The sequence below is a fragment of the Equus caballus genome, chromosome X (assembly GCF_041296265.1).
Source record: "Equus caballus isolate H_3958 breed thoroughbred chromosome X, TB-T2T, whole genome shotgun sequence".
Classification (NCBI taxonomy): Eukaryota; Metazoa; Chordata; class Mammalia; order Perissodactyla; family Equidae; genus Equus; species Equus caballus.
Window position 1 is genome coordinate 45,123,193 of NC_091715.1, and position 15,842 is coordinate 45,139,034.

Sequence of the window (15,842 nt, forward strand, 5' to 3'; positions counted from 1 at the left end):
TCGAGCAGGGCCTATTGGTGTGGGTCAGGGGGGTGCAAGCACAGCTTTGGTTGGCACCAAGTGAGGGTAGAAGGAAGTTGTTGCTGTTACCGGCTAGGGCCCCATGCGCTGACCCTTACCCCTCACCTGTCCCCAGCAGTGCAACACACGTCCATTTGATAATGAGGAGAAGGACAAGGAATATAAACCCCACAGCATCCCCCTTCGACAGTCTGTGCAGCCTTCTAAGTTCAACAGCTATGGCCGGCGGGCCAAGAGACTGCAGCCTGATGTGAGTACTTCCTTTTTTCTAACTTAGAGCTTTAGGGGTGGAGAGAGTCCTCTCCCTCCCTTTGGCCAAGGCTCTGTTCTCTGTTCCACTCTTTCTTCTCTTAGTTCTCTAGTTCTGAACAGTGGTGCACCTCTCTCTGGCTTCGCTCTTGATATTTCTTCCACTCTCAGCTGAGCTTCTGAGCTGGGTCTTGATCTATTCATACATATCTTTTCTACGTCTGCCCTTCTTACGTGCCTTGTTCCTTTCCTGATTCACTCTGCTCATGGGGATAGAACTCTTCTTTTTCCTTATACCTGTATCCTAGCTTCAGGCAGAAGCTTACGTGCCAGGCATTCTTCTAGGCACTGGGGATACAACAGAGAACAAGGTAGACACTGTCCCTGGGCTCACTGAAGCATGTGATTTAGCAGATCACATTAGTCACTGCCATTTATTGGTAGTGCCAAACATTTTTCTTTTTATGTATGTTATCCCCAAACCCCCTTGTAGCTATAAGATAGGAATTAATATTCTCATTTTATAGCTGGGAAAACTGAGATGCCGTTTTAATTCCTTTCCAAGAGAGGGATGAGGAAGTGGCTCACTCACCCCCAGTCTGCAAAAAGCAGCTCTGAATTCATGCCTTGGCCTGCCTATGCCTCAGCCCTTGGCATGAGCTCAAGTGATATATAGTCCAAGCTATGTGTTCTTTTAGGATGGAGCACTCTGCCCCAGGTAGCAGTCTTCATTCATTTCCTTCTTTCTTCCCAGCCGGAACCCACAGAGGAAGACATTGAAAAGAATCCAGAGCTGAAGAAGCTACAGATCTATGGGGCAGGCCCCAAGATGATGGGCCTAGGCCTCATGGCCAAGGATAAGACTCTGCGGAAGAAAGGTGAGGCCTGACAGACTGGGGCAATGTGAAGGATAGCTTCACTGGGGGAGAGGAGGCAGGACCCTGGCAATTCCAGACCTGTACTTTAGAGCCGCTCTGCTTTCTCACAGATAAGGAAGGGCCTGAATGTCCCCCCACCGTAGTGGTAAAGGAGGAGTCAGGCAGCGACGTGAAGGTGGAGTCAACCTCACCTAAGACCTTCCTGGAAAGCAAGGAGGAACTGAGTCACAGCCCAGAGCCCTGTACCAAGATGACCATGAGGCTGCGGAGGAACCACAGCAATGCCCAGTTTGTAAGGACCCAACCCTGCCTTCCTAATGCTCTGCTTCTCGTCCCTTCAACGAGCATTTCCCCAGCATGGCACTGGACCAGGTTGCATTAAGCAGAAAAGTGGGCCTGGTGGGCCCTGCCATCAGGTAGCTCACTTAATTGGGGAAAGCAGGCCAACTCACATGGAACAGAGAACAACAAGAAAGGGTGATCAAGTGCTGTCAACATGAAGTGCTGGAATGGTGCAGAGAAGGAGACTTCCTCTCCATTGCTTCAGGATAAAGGCTAAGCTCCTCATTACCATGCATGATCCAGTCCCTGCTGACCTCTAGCCTCATTCCCCAGCACTGCCCACCTTACTCCTCTGCTATAGCCACACTGAACTACTTGTAGGTATGTTCGGTTTTTTTCCCTGAGACAAGCCATGCTCTTTCTTTCCCCATCCTTTGCACATGCTATTTCTTCTGCCTGTTAGAATTTCTTCCTGTGCTCTGCCTCATTGCCGAACTTCAGTTTGCTTTCAGATTTCAGTTAGTTTCAAGTGTCACCTTTTTACTGAAGTCCTTCCTCAAGGCTGTCTCTCCTTTTCTCCAGTTGATTTGAGTGCTCCTTTTCTAGGCTCCCACAGTACACTTATGGGCTGCTTTTGGCAGTTTCCATACTGTGCTTTAATTTTTATGAACACATGTCTGGAGTACTGTATGTCTTGTCTTATTCATCACTATACTGCAGAGTCCAGCATAGTGTTGAACACACAAGTGTTCAGTAAGTGTTTATTGAGTGAATAAAAATGGGAGATTCAAGATTGAGTGATAAACTCTGTTCTCACAACTCTATCAGTTTATTTGGGGCAGTAGTACATGCGTGCAGTTAAACTCCAGACCTAGCATGACTAGCCTGTAGAGGGCCATGAATGACCCAGCCAGCAAGCCCAGCAGGTTTCTAATGAAAGCTCTGTGGACTAGGGTGCTGTCTGGAGGAATCTGATGTTTTAAGGCTGGACAGGGCTTAGGTTGATAATTGCCTCCCTCCCCTGGCAGATCGAGTCATATATATGCCGGATGTGTTCCCGAGGGGATGAGGATGACAAGCTCCTGCTGTGTGATGGCTGTGATGACAACTACCACATCTTCTGCCTGCTGCCTCCTCTGCCTGAAATTCCCAAGGGTGTCTGGCGGTGCCCAAAGTGTGTCATGGCGGTAAGGCCTTCCCAGCCCCAGTCCATGTCTGCCTCATAGTGTATCCTTGCCTTCCTTCATCTAGCTTTATTGAGAGCAGCCTCCTAGCTCAGCCACAGTCTTATGCTTTGGGTTTCTGGGGTTGGGCTAGGCTGGGCAGAGCTTTGGAAGAAAGAGGAGGTGGAGACTCAGCCTTTGCTTGCATCCTCTGGGAGCTTCCAGACCACCAGGGGAGGTAAGAGTCATGATTAGACAGACTGTATGTGGTGACGTATAATCAAATGCTAAATTGTCTGTTAGAAACTCTGAGGTATAGAAGTTCGGAGGAGAGGAAAATGACTAAGGGTAGTAATCAAGGAAAGTGTCAGGAATGAGATTTAGAGGCTAGGAATATGAAAAAAAATTGTTCTTTTGATTTCCAAGTTTTTTATTCTTTGTTTTTTTTAGAAAGCTTGGAAAATAGACAAATTACCTATCATCTCAACACCTAGAGACAACCATTGTTAATAGTCTGGTATATTTTCTTCTCATTTTTTTGTTATTGCATATGTATATATGTGCATATATATGTATAAAAATAAAACTTTAAAAGTTTGGGATCTCAATTGTATGTCTTCATTTGTTACTTTATAATCATTTTTCTATATTGTTAAATTATTCATAGGTATGATTTTCTTGTAGGGGGTTCATCATAGGGGTATAATATTTATTTAGTTGTTTTCCTTCTGTTGTGGTAATTAGATTGGTTTGCAATGAGGTAGACTTTAACTAGAAGAGGTGGGCAGGCATTCTAGACTGGGGAGTGGAGGGAATGCAGAAGCAAGGGGATATGGGGAGAATGTACCTAGTGCAAGAAGGGCAGTAAGGATAGCAGCTGAAGCAGCAGTGAGGGCTCAGAGGCCTGGGAAGTCTGCCAGGTCCGTTTCATGAGCTTCCTACCATCATCCAAATTCTGAGTGCTTATCTACATTTCTCTCTGGGTTTCTGGAGAGCAGACATTGATAGTCTCTTGCCTTATCTTAGGGACTCAACTGTGGTCTTAGAGACCAGGTGTGAACAATGCACACACACATAGACAAACACAGGTGAGGAAAGAGACCAGGGCAGTACATTATGGCCTTGGTAGTGGTGGAGGTTCCTTTGGGGAGGAGTTTGGATAACAACAGACTGTCAGCTCTACTTGGCTCTCAAAGTGGTTGTGGGCCAGTGAACCAGATTGACATTTATTTTTCAGACATGAGCAGAGTGTATGTCTGACTCTGGGGTACATATGGCACTCATCTAAAACCATGAATATAGGTACAAAGGGAGGTAGACCCACGTCCTGTCTTCTGAGATAGTCTAAAGAACAGGAATAGCGTAGGGTTTGACACTGTAGAAGCTGGTGCCTTCATTTCCCATCCTCCAAGCTACTAGAATATTCAGTGCCATTTTCCCAGGCCTGTAGTTCCAATCTGGGCATAAAAAAGCTTCTCTAAGTACCCTGAATAGACTCACGCTTTAGCTTGAGAGAACAAATGGTGGCAGAAGAGCTTAGGATAGCATATTTAAGTCAGAGCCCATGGTTTAGATAGTAAAGTCGTAAAGGAAGAGAAGGCTGAAAGCATGGTAGAAGTGCACGTGCGGAATGAAAATACTAATTAAGTTGAAGTGCCAGGAGAAAAAAAGAGGTAGAGCTGTAAAGTGAGGCCTGCCACACAGGGCCTTGAGTGCAGACTCAGGGCTGTTCTCCCTACTCCTACCCCATATTCCAGCTCCACTTCTGAGGATGCTCCACCTCTTTGCCTCTGCCTTGGTGACATATTCTCCTTTGGGTTTCAGGAGTGTAAGCGCCCCCCTGAAGCCTTTGGCTTTGAGCAGGCTACCCGGGAATACACTCTGCAGAGCTTTGGCGAGATGGCTGACTCCTTTAAAGCCGATTACTTCAACATGCCTGTGCACGTAGGTGATGGAGGGCTGGGGTAGTGTCAGGGCTAGGGTCGTAGGTGTTGGTGCCTGATGGTCTTAGCTCTCCTGGGTCAGTGAGGCCAGGATATGATGGGCCACAATCATCCGCCATTCCTGTTCCCCAGATGGTACCCACAGAACTTGTGGAGAAGGAGTTCTGGCGGCTAGTGAATAGCATTGAGGAGGATGTGACTGTTGAGTATGGCGCTGATATCCATTCCAAAGAATTTGGCAGCGGTTTCCCCATCAGCGACAGTAAGCGACACCTAACCCCTGAGGAGGAGGTGAGTGGATGATTCGTGGTTATATGTCAGCTGTGTGAGCTTAAGCAAGTCATTAAGTATCTGAAAGACTCAGTAGTTCTGTAGGATGGAGATAATTAGGCTTGCCTTACGTGGTTGCTGTGAGATTCAGATGAGACAATGCGTGTGTAAAGAACACAGCCTCGTGTCTGGCATGGCATCTCTAGCCGTCAGATTGGCTATTTCCTTGTCTGTAGATTGGGGATAGTATCTACCTTACAAATTTGTTATGAAAGTTAAATGAGAAGGTGTATGAAATACCTGGCAGGGTGCCTGGCTCATAAGAAGTGTTGAGGGACTGGGATTGTATATGCAGGGAAAAATGAGAGCCCAGGCCTGCCTTAAGGGAAGGGTGCATTTTGGTTCAGAGCAGGGGCTTTTAACTTGCAGGTGTTTTGGTGGGTGGGTGTGTCTGTAAACCTCCCTCATATTGAATTGAAATTTTGTGTGTGTGCATTCTGGGGGTAGAACACCTTTATAATGTTTCTTAGATGTTTCAAAAAGGTCTAAGCTCAAAATTAAGGTTCCCTGGGCTAAAGATCTCAGCTCTTTAGCATAACCCTCATCCCCTTTCCACAAACACCTGACCTGACAGGAGTATGCTACCAGTGGTTGGAACCTGAATGTGATGCCGGTGTTGGAGCAGTCCGTACTGTGCCACATCAATGCAGATATCTCCGGCATGAAGGTACCCTGGCTCTACGTGGGCATGGTCTTCTCAGCCTTTTGCTGGCATATTGAGGATCACTGGAGTTACTCCATTAACTACCTCCACTGGTGAGTGGGGCCCTGGGGAGCCAGGGAGGCAGTCAGGGGTGGACTCCCTCAGGACCACAGGTGTGACCACTCTGTGTGTCCTCTTTCCACTTGGACAGGGGCGAGCCGAAGACCTGGTATGGGGTACCCTCGCTTGCAGCAGAACATTTGGAGGAGGTGATGAAGAAGCTGACACCCGAGCTCTTTGATAGCCAGCCTGACCTCCTGCACCAACTTGTCACCCTCATGAATCCCAACACCCTCATGTCCCATGGCGTGCCGGTGAGTGCCCAGGAAACAGGGACAAGGGTAGAAATGATTTAGTGATATCGGTGGTGGTGGTGGTGGTGGTGGTGATCGTCATCATCTGGAATCTACCCATGCCCCTTTCTCATTCCTGTTCTATCTTAATTGGGCTATATGTTTGACGCCTCTAACAGAGACCCAAAATGATAGTGGTTAGATAAACAATGCGATGGTGAGCCCTCTGGGCCACATGTTTGAGGACAACACCTTAGGTATGGCTTCTTATCACATCTACATTCCAGCCAGTGGAAGAGGGAAATAGGGGAAGAACAGGGCAAGACAAGTCTCCTTACTTATAAGGGCACACATCATTTCCATTTGTCTCCTGTTAGTCATAGCTTAGTCACATGGCCACATTTAGCTACAAGGAAAACTGAGAAATATGATTCCTATTCTGGATGTTCATGTACCAGCTACAAATTGGAGATCATATTATTATGAAAGAAGGTGAGAATGAATATCGGGGGATAACTAGCAGTCTCTGCCATACTTTCCATACTATAACCCTTCTCGGGGCAGTGGGTTTAGGTTTTTTACTTATTTAACAGGTCAAAACTTCTATGGTGGTAATTATTTTGCAGTATATAAGTGTATCAAGTCAATATATACCTTAAACTTACATAATGTTATATATCTATTATATCTCAATAAAGCTGGGGGGGTGGCTGGCAAATAACCTGAAAAAATGTGCCAGTATCTTTCAATTTTTTTTTTTTAAAGTTGAACCCAGAGTCATGGCTTATCCTATTCTCCTTCTCTGAGGACTTCTGTCCCACCCTATAAAATGTTTTGCTGGGTGTACAACCTGGCTTACCTGTAAGGGATTATATATTCCTGGGAATTTCTAGCATTGATTAGCATCAGCCAGTTTTCTAGTGTGGATCTTAAAATAGCCTGATCAGCAGTCCTGTAGGAACAGGAGTTAGTATATCCTCCACCTTTGCTGTGAGTCTTACTCTGTACTACTTCTCCTCCCCGCTCCCTTCCACGCCCCCCATCCCACCCACAGCTTTGCCTGTCCTTCCACTTAGTCTAATGCATGGGATATGGTAGGCAATCAGTACATATTGAATTAATGTCTCCTTGAGATCCCTGGATATCTGTACAGTTGGGCTGTGGACTAGGTCAGTGGTTCTCACCCGAATTGCTTCTTGCCTTCACCTTGTTTTGCTTTTCTACTGTATATTGATAATATTTTTTATAATATTTTAAAATATACATTTTAGTGATATTTAACCAAGGATTGAGGTATCTAGGGAATTAAAGGAAGCATCCTACCTTCTCTCAGAGGACAGTATCCTTTTCCCTCTTCACCTCACTCCATTTAAGAATTACTGAACTCCAGATATCAAGATGATCAAGGTCCCTTCCACTTCTGCTCTTCACAAGTAGACATTGGGTCTGATCTTTCCTCAGACTCCTTTCTTCCTGACACAGTATCAGACTGGACTACAGTGTCAAGGAAAATTCTAAGAGTAGAAGAGGATTCTCCTTAAGGATTCAGACACCTAAGATGCATATGTATAGCTCTTCAATCCTTACCTCTCTTTAAAAAACTTTTATCACAGACTTTTAAACATGTGCTCTTTGCTTCCACCTCCACAGCATTTCTCCCACTTATGGCTTAGCAACTTCTCTGGCCAGCTGCTGCTTTACCACCGTGCCCTCTGTCTGCCCTGCCCCTCCTATAGGTAGTTCCCAGCAGCTCCAGGCTTTTTGGACTTGGCAGTATCCTCTCAATCCAAGGCATCTGTGATTTTCATATTCTCATGCTGGCAGACTGCAGGTTAGCCAGCTGTAGCTCCCCCAGAGCTATCTTTAGCCTACTCCACTCCTTCCCCTTTGGTGGGAGAAGGCCATTTCTTTTTATAGATATATAGTGTATTATTTTCATTATAAAAGAAACATGCCCCCTTTCCAAAAATAGAAATAGGTCATCCTTATTTCCTCCACATTTTGTTATGTTTCCATCTGTTGTTTTTCTATGTAAATTTTAACATGGCAATAATCAGTATATGGATTTTATAATCTCTTTTGTAAGTTTAATGATCCAGAACAACACTGTCCAGTTTGGTAGCCACTAGCCACATGTGGCTATGGAGCACTTGAAGCGTGGCTAGTCCCAACTAAAATGTGCTGGATATGTTGGATTTCAAGACTTAGTATGAAACTAGGAATATAAAACATCTCACTAATACTTTTGTATAGCAATTACACATTGAAATGATAGTATTGTGGCCATATTAAGTTAAATAAAATATATTGGAATTAATTTCACCTGTTTCTTTTTACTTTTTTAATGTGGCTGCTAGAGAATTTAAAAGTACATATGCTGCTGGCATATTTCTATTGGACAGTGCTGGTCTAGAATGATTTTTACTTCCTTACTATGAACCATTTATAACCATCTTTAAAAAAAAAACCAGATTCACTGCAGTATAATTTACTTAACATAAAATTCACCTATTTTAAGTGCATAGTTCAGTGAAGTTACAGAATTGTGCTACCATCACCACAGTCCAGTTTTAGAACCATCTCTATCACCCCAAAAAGATCCCTCATGTACTTCTGCAGTCACTCTCCATTTGAACCCCTAGACCCAGGCAACCACTAATCTGTTTTCTGCTTCTAGAGATTTGCCTTTTCAAGACAGTTCATATAAGTGGAATAATTTGTGGTCTTTTGTGTCTGGCTTCTTTTCACTTAGCATAGTGTTTTCGAGCTTCATCCATGTTGTAGCATGTGTCAGAATTTGATTCCTTTTTATGGTGGGATAATATGCCATGCATGGATATACCACATTTTGTTTATCCCTTGACCAGTTGATGGACATTTGGGTCATTTTTTAACAGCTGTAGAATGTGAGGGGTGCTTTTTTAAATAACTACATAGGCAGCAGTAAAGTGGCATTGCCAAAATGAAGCTGCAGGTTGAGATGAAGAGTCAGAACCATTAGGTTCTATTTCTGGCTCTGCTACATGAGGCTTCTCTGGGACTCAGTTTTCACATCTATAAAATTAAGGCTAGGACTAGATCATTCAGCAAATATTACTAGAGCTCCCTCTGTGTACAAGGCCTCTGGCCAACATCCTGAAGGTACATAAACAAGTCCCTGACTTCAGGTATGTGCAGTTGAGTGGAGGACAGGTGAGTAAACAAGTGGAATAAAATGTTAGAGGTACTACAGAAGAACAGCAGACTGGGTCATTAGGATGGGGGAGTCGGGACGGCATTTGTAGAAGTGATGACCCTGGAAGGAAGAGTAAAAGTTTGCCTGTCAGGGCTGTGGCTTTATCATATGGACATGAGGATTCAAGTGAGGGGTTCTCAGCAGGGGCATTACCTGGTCAGATTTGCATGTTTTAGAAGACAATTTTAGTGGTTGGTTGTGGGGGCCAGTGCAGTAACGTAGGCAAGAAATGCTCATGTTGCCTCTAAGTAGGGATAGATTTGAGAAGAAGAAAATGTATTGGAGTTGGGCGCTGACGCATGACCCGAGTAAATGCGGAGATGTATTCATGAATGGGAAGATTCAATATTGTTGGGATGTTAATTCTCTCCACATTAATCTAGAATCCTAGCAGACGAATCATTGGGTTGAAAGGTATAAACATTTTAAGTTCTTGATATGTATTAGCAATTTTGCTTTCCAGAGAGTAGAAGTTATTGGTCCTCTTACCAACCCTCTGTTTCATCAGCATTGAATGTTCATCTTAAGAAACTTTGTGAGACTTCTCAGTAAAGATAGTGAACTAAACATACACATGGCTACTTCCGTTCCTTACAGAAACTCCACTAAAATGGCACAAAGATTTTTCTTAAGGTAAAAAATTATGGAGATGGAGAAAACAAGAGAGAAGACAGTGATAAAATTCTTGAAACTGGAAAACAGATAAGAAAACTGAATCTTAAGCTAGTACTGGAACATCTGAGAACCAACCTGATTTATACCTCAGAATCTCCCAGAGGTTCAGTAGTCAGTGGCACCAGGCATTCTGGGAGTAAAGATGAATGGGGTGAAAATAAAGATTGGTTCATGTCTGTATAAGATGATGTGAGATCCCCTCCTTTTCTGGGCAGCTGGAAATATGACCCTCCCTCACTCTAGCAAAAGACTAGAGATTTGAAGACGTTGAAATAGAAAATCTCTGGTTTGAGGGCTTCTAGGTATAGTTGAGGGTGCAAGTATAGTGAAATACTAAGATTCATCGTTGTTGACATACTCGATGCTGAGATTCTCAGCCGTCTTCCTTCACTTGGCTGTTAGAATACTGACAGCCAGACTTTTTTACTTCAGGCAAAAAATAGAGTTTTCTCTGGGAAATCTGGCCCAAAAGGAAAGACCTGGAGTTTCCCAAACTAAATGGCTCAGCCTGATCACCCTGTAGTGCAGCTCACAGTTGACAAACTTCACCTGTGTATTCAGAACTTCTATTCAGCTTTTTCATTTCTTAGCTGTAAGTAGACAGCTGCAGATTAACCGAGGAAACTCTAGAAAACAAAATACAATCAAACAGAAAAAAAACAACTTGGAGAAACAGATTAGGCAGGGAGAAGTAAGCTTCAAAAAGAAAAGGAAAAGAAACCTCATTAATATCTTCAGGGATGAGCATATATTGGAAACATGAAATATTTAGGATACTATTTAAAAAGAACATACTGAGAACAAAAAAGGGCTCTTGGAAATTAAAATTATGATAGCAAAAGTGAAAAACTCAAAAACAAAGTTTAGAAGATGGTTAAGGAAATCTCCCAGAAAATAGAATAAAAAGATAAAGGTGGAAAAAGGTAGAGAAAATTAGAGAATTTGTTCAGGAGGTTCAATATTCAAATAATAGAAGTTCTGTAAAGAGAGAATAGATGAAACTTGAAAGGATCAAATCATTAATGAAGTTGTTCAAGAAAATTTCCCGGAACCAAAAGACTGAGTTTCCAGAATCAAAGGGCCTACCCCAGTACATGAATGAAAATAGATCCACACCAAGGTATATGTGGTGATTTTTCATATCAAACACTGGGACCAGAAAAATCCTACAAGCTTCATGAGGGAGAAAACAGGTTTAATTCAAAGATTAGAAGTCAGAATGGTTTCAGACTTTTCACAAGCAACGGTGGAATCTAGAAGACTGGAGCCATGCCTTCAGAATGATTTTCAACTTAGAATTCTATATGCAGTCAAATTATCAAGTGTAAGAGTAGAATAGAGACGTTTACCAAAAAAAAAAAGTTTTTCCCACTGTTTCTCAGGAAGCTGTTGGAGGACGTACTCAAGCACAGCAAAGGAGTAAACCAAGAAAGAGGAAGACATAAGATCTAGGAAACAGGAGATCCACCACGGTAGAGTGATGGTCCAGGGAGGATAGCTGGTCCAAATTGGAACAAATCATAAGGCTCCATGAGAGACTGCTACAGAAAGGTGAAAACTGATAGGAGAGAGGAAACTTGGACATTTGTCCAAAAGGTTGGGATTAAATTACTAATACATGCATAGAAAACTAAGCAAATTGAGAAATAGGAGGCTATTTCTAATATAGTCTAGAGGCATGTTATTTAGGGTCATTAAGGTAAATGCCAAAATAATCAGAAGAGGTGAAAGTGATTGGCTGTGGTGAGTGCAGAATGGCAGGGCCTGCTGATTTTATAACAAATTTTGTAGAACCATTTGGCTCTTGAAACTGCATATATGACTGATAAAAATAATTATTGATGAAAAAGACTTGGCCAGTTTAATGAAAAGTGATATTTTAAATCTTTGTAAAAATTACTAGAGAAGTTGAAATATTTTGGTATGTACATTTCCTTACTACTTTTGACTCAGATCTTCCTGTCATCTGTCAACACAAATCAAAACCTTGAGAGCAGAGACCAGTGGTCCTTCCAGTTGAAGTTGGAAGGTCTGGGAATCCTTCAGACTGTGTTCCCTCAGGCTTTCCTTTGTTCCTTAAAGACCCTGCACTTAGATCAGATTTCTGCAGACTGTGGAAAACCTCTATCTGAATGACCTTGGCCTTTCTTCCTCAGGTTGTCCGCACAAACCAGTGTGCAGGAGAGTTCGTCATTACCTTCCCTCGTGCTTACCACAGTGGCTTTAACCAAGGCTACAACTTTGCAGAGGCCGTCAACTTTTGCACTGCTGACTGGGTGAGTCTGTAGTGTGGTGGGCTGGCAGAGAGAAGCAGGAGGGTTTTGGGGAAGCTCAGGCACTAGAGCCTCCAGACTTGGCCACGCTCAACCTTGAACCTCTCCACAGTTGCCAGCTGGGCGCCAGTGCATTGAGCACTATCGCCGGCTGCGAAGATACTGTGTCTTCTCCCATGAGGAGCTCATCTGCAAGATGGCTGCCTGCCCAGAAAAGCTGGACCTGAATCTGGCAGCAGCTGTGCATAAGGAGATGTTCATTATGGTGCAAGAGGAGCGGCGTCTGCGAAAGGCCCTGCTGGAGAAGGTGGGTGGTAGGGAGAGTGCCCTGAATCAGGCACCCTAGCCTGGCAGAGGTAAGGGGAAGGACCTCTTAGTAGAAGATGTAGCTTCTATTTTTGGGGTGTGGTCAACAGAACTAGATGCATCTGCATTGGAAACCACATTCCATTCTCTGCACTACCATTTACCAACAACCATGAGCAAGTTAATTTACTTCACTGACGTGAGTATCCATATCTGAAAAATGGGGATTATAATAGTACTTATCTTTTTGGATAGTCAGTGGATTAAAAATAATGTTTGTTAAGTAACTGACCCATAGCAGGTGCTGGTATAGCTGCTATTCATCATTATTTAAATAACCTAACAAGACAGATTGGCATGTAAAACCCCCACTGTTGATTAGCTGGGTGACCTTTTCAAGTTATTTAACCTCTTATAGTCTCATTTCCCCACTCTGTAAAATGAGAATAAATACCTAACTTGCAAGGTGATTGTAAAGCTTGAGCAAGCTGCTTTATGTCAAAGCATTTATTTGTAATGTATGTAGCATTATACAATGTGTATATATATATATACACACACATACATATACATATATATACAATATAGCAACAGTGTAGCAGCTGCTATTATAACACATGAAGAAAATGATTGAAATATGGGACATTTCTTAGGAAATGCCATTTTATTACCTTCAGATGGTTCAGTAGCTCAGATTAGGGTAATATCACCAAGTAGAAGGCAGTCTTCCTTTAATTGATTTCTCATGAGCATGTATCAGTTGTGTTGTAGATGAGTGGGACCACTACTCCTGTGGTTCAGCTGCCTTCTTAAAGCTTCCAGTTGACTTACCCAGTTAGGGAATTGACTTAGTGAGAGTCCTCCATAGGATTCCAAAGGAGTGCTGGTCCTGAGGGATCCCTTGCTGCCCATTTAGGGTAATACTTTGTTGTTTTAAAGCTCATTTATAACTTTCCTATGAGCATGGGCTGTAAGGAGAGTTGTAGCTACGGTAAGTGTTGGAAGTCTTGGGCATGTCAGTCTGTAACATTAGTTAGTAAGCCCCTGGGCTTTTCCAGGCATCATTTTCTCTCTCCGCTGTTATTAAATGATAACTCTGGGGCTGTGCCAGACTACAGGAAGGAGCCAAAGCAAGATGGGAAGACTAGAAATTCTCATCCTGACATTCAGAATTCTTTATACTTGGCCCTTACCTTAGAGAAAGGTTCTGGACCCCCAGTCTTGGAATTCTGTAAAAGATTGTGGGGGGGATCTGTGTGTGTGTGAGAGAGTGTGAATACTTTTCTGGGGAGAGAGAGGGCTCATAGCTTGCATCCAATTCTCAGAGGAGTCCATGATCCAAAAATACCTAGGGGCTTTATGCTTAGAACATTCTCTGGCTCCAGGGTCAAAATAGACTGAAGTCAGATTCTCACTTTTGGCAAGTTACTGACTCTCTCTGAGACTTAGTTTCCTCCTTAGTTTAGTAAAATGAGATAGGCCTGTGAAGCAGGTATCCTTATCTGAAAATTAGAGGGAATAACAGTAAATATTTGTTGAGTGCTTATTCTCCCCCCATCCCGCATAGTCACCATGCTGTGCATTAGATCCCCTAAACTTACTCATCTTCTAACTGAAAGTTTGTTCCATTTCAACCAACATCTCCCCATTTTCCCTGCCCCTCAGCCCTTGGCAACCACTATTCTGTTCTGTTTCTATGAATTTGGCTTTTTTAGATTTCACATATAAGTGATATAGTGTTTGTCTTTCTCTGTCTTATTTGACTTAGTATAATGCCCTTCAGGTCATCCATCTTGTCACAAATGGCAGGATTTCCTTCTTTCTCATGGCTGAATAATATTCCATTGTGTATGTATACCACATCTTTATCCATTCATCTGTTGATGGACTCAGGTTGTTTCCATATCTTGGCTATTGTGAATAATGCTGCAGTGAACATGGGAGTGCAGGTATCTCTTTGAGATCCTGATTTCATTTTCTTTGGATATATACCCAGAAGTAGATTGCTGGATCATATGGTAGTTCTGTTTTTTAAATTTTTTGAGGAACCTCCATACTGTTTTCCAAAGTGGCTGTACCACTTTTACATTCCCACCAATAGTGTACAAGAGTTCCCTTTTCTCCACATCCTCCCAAATACTTCTTATCTCTTGTCTTTTTGATAATAGCCTTCTAATAGGCGTGAGGTGATATCTCATTGTGGTTTTGATTTGCATTTCCCTGATGATTAGTCATGTTGAGCATCTTTTCATGTACCTTTTGGCCATTTGTGTGTCTTCTTTGGAAAAATGTCTATTCAAATTTTCTGCCCATTTTTTAATTGGATTGTTTGTTTTTTTGGTGTTGAGTTGTATGAGTTCCGTATGTATTTTGGATATTAACCCTTTATCAGATAGATGGTTTGCAAATATTTTCTCCCATTCCGTAGGTTGCCTTTTCATTTTGTTGATGGTTTCTTTTGCTTTGCAGATGTTTTTTAGTTTGATGTAGTCCCACTTGTTTATTTTTGCTTTTGTTGCTTGTGCTTAGGTGTCATATCCAAGAAATCGTTGCTAAGATCAGTGTCAAGCCACTTTTTCCCTGTATTTTCTTCTAGAAGTTTTATGGTTTGAGGTCTTATGTTTAAGTCTTTAATCCATTTCAAGTTAATTTGATGAGTGGTATAAGATAAAGGTCCTGTTTGATTTTTCTGCATGTGATTATCCAGTTTTACCAGCACCATTTCTTAAGAGAATATCCTTTTCCCATTGAGTATTCTTGGCTCCCTTGTTAAATATTAATTGACTGTATATATGAGGGTTTATTTCTGGGCTTTATTCAGTTCTATTGGTCTGTGTGTCTGTTTTTATGCCAGTACTATACTGTCTTGATTATTATAGTTTTGTAATATAATTTGAAATCAGGAAGTATGATGCCTTCAGCTTTGTTCTTTCTCAAGATTGCTTCGGCTATTCAGTCAGGATCTTTTGTGGTTCTACTTATTCTAAGTGCTAGGATACTTTTCTAGGTCGTTAGTTGCTTTACCTTTGTTAATCCTCATAACAACCTAATGAGCATGGTACCATTATCTCCCTTTTACAACATAGAGAAACTGAAACCGAGAGAAATTTAATTTACTCAATATCACACAGCTAATAAGTGACAGAGTGTGATTTCTAATATGTAATGGACTCAGATGTTAGGCAGAGGTTAGGTGTTAAAGTCAGTATAGAAGACAAAAACTCTTAGTCAGATTTCCGTTTAAAATCTCTAAAATTGCCCATAATGTATGGCATTTTGTCGTCTTTCAATTACTCCAACATTGCTGCTTTTTCTCTGTTTTTGGAATGGATTGCTGTTTCTTAATCTGAGCAACAGATGACATCATTGGCTTATTATAGGTTTGGAAGCCCATGTTGTTGAAAAGAAAATTGTGTCTTTAAACACGGGACACAAGCACATAGAGTTTCATTTCTGTAAGTTATATATGTACACACAGTGTGTCCTGCCTG

The 15,842-nt window shown here is 42.3% G+C and overlaps 1 protein-coding gene across 38 annotated transcripts in view; it reads left to right on the forward strand.

Moving 5' to 3' along the window:
* KDM5C (lysine demethylase 5C) overlaps positions 1 to 15,842 on the forward strand; it is a 37,369-nt gene that overhangs the window by 8,044 nt on the left and 13,483 nt on the right. For 13 of the 38 annotated variants that reach the window (XM_070257042.1, XM_070257044.1, XM_014728921.3 and 10 more), the window contains 10 exons: positions 137 to 271; positions 1,025 to 1,148; positions 1,259 to 1,440; positions 2,459 to 2,617; positions 4,418 to 4,537; positions 4,669 to 4,827; positions 5,441 to 5,622; positions 5,721 to 5,883; positions 11,929 to 12,048; positions 12,158 to 12,352. In XM_070257042.1, the coding sequence (XP_070113143.1) occupies positions 137 to 271; positions 1,025 to 1,148; positions 1,259 to 1,440; positions 2,459 to 2,617; positions 4,418 to 4,537; positions 4,669 to 4,827; positions 5,441 to 5,622; positions 5,721 to 5,883; positions 11,929 to 12,048; positions 12,158 to 12,352 (1,539 nt within the window). Of the gene's footprint in view, positions 1 to 136; positions 272 to 1,024; positions 1,149 to 1,258; positions 1,441 to 2,458; positions 2,618 to 2,747; positions 2,832 to 4,417; positions 4,538 to 4,668; positions 4,828 to 5,440; positions 5,623 to 5,720; positions 5,884 to 11,928; positions 12,049 to 12,157; positions 12,353 to 15,842 lie in introns of all 38 variants that reach the window. The other 25 variants (XM_023633553.2, XM_070257036.1, XM_070257052.1 and 22 more) reach the window with 5 other exon arrangements.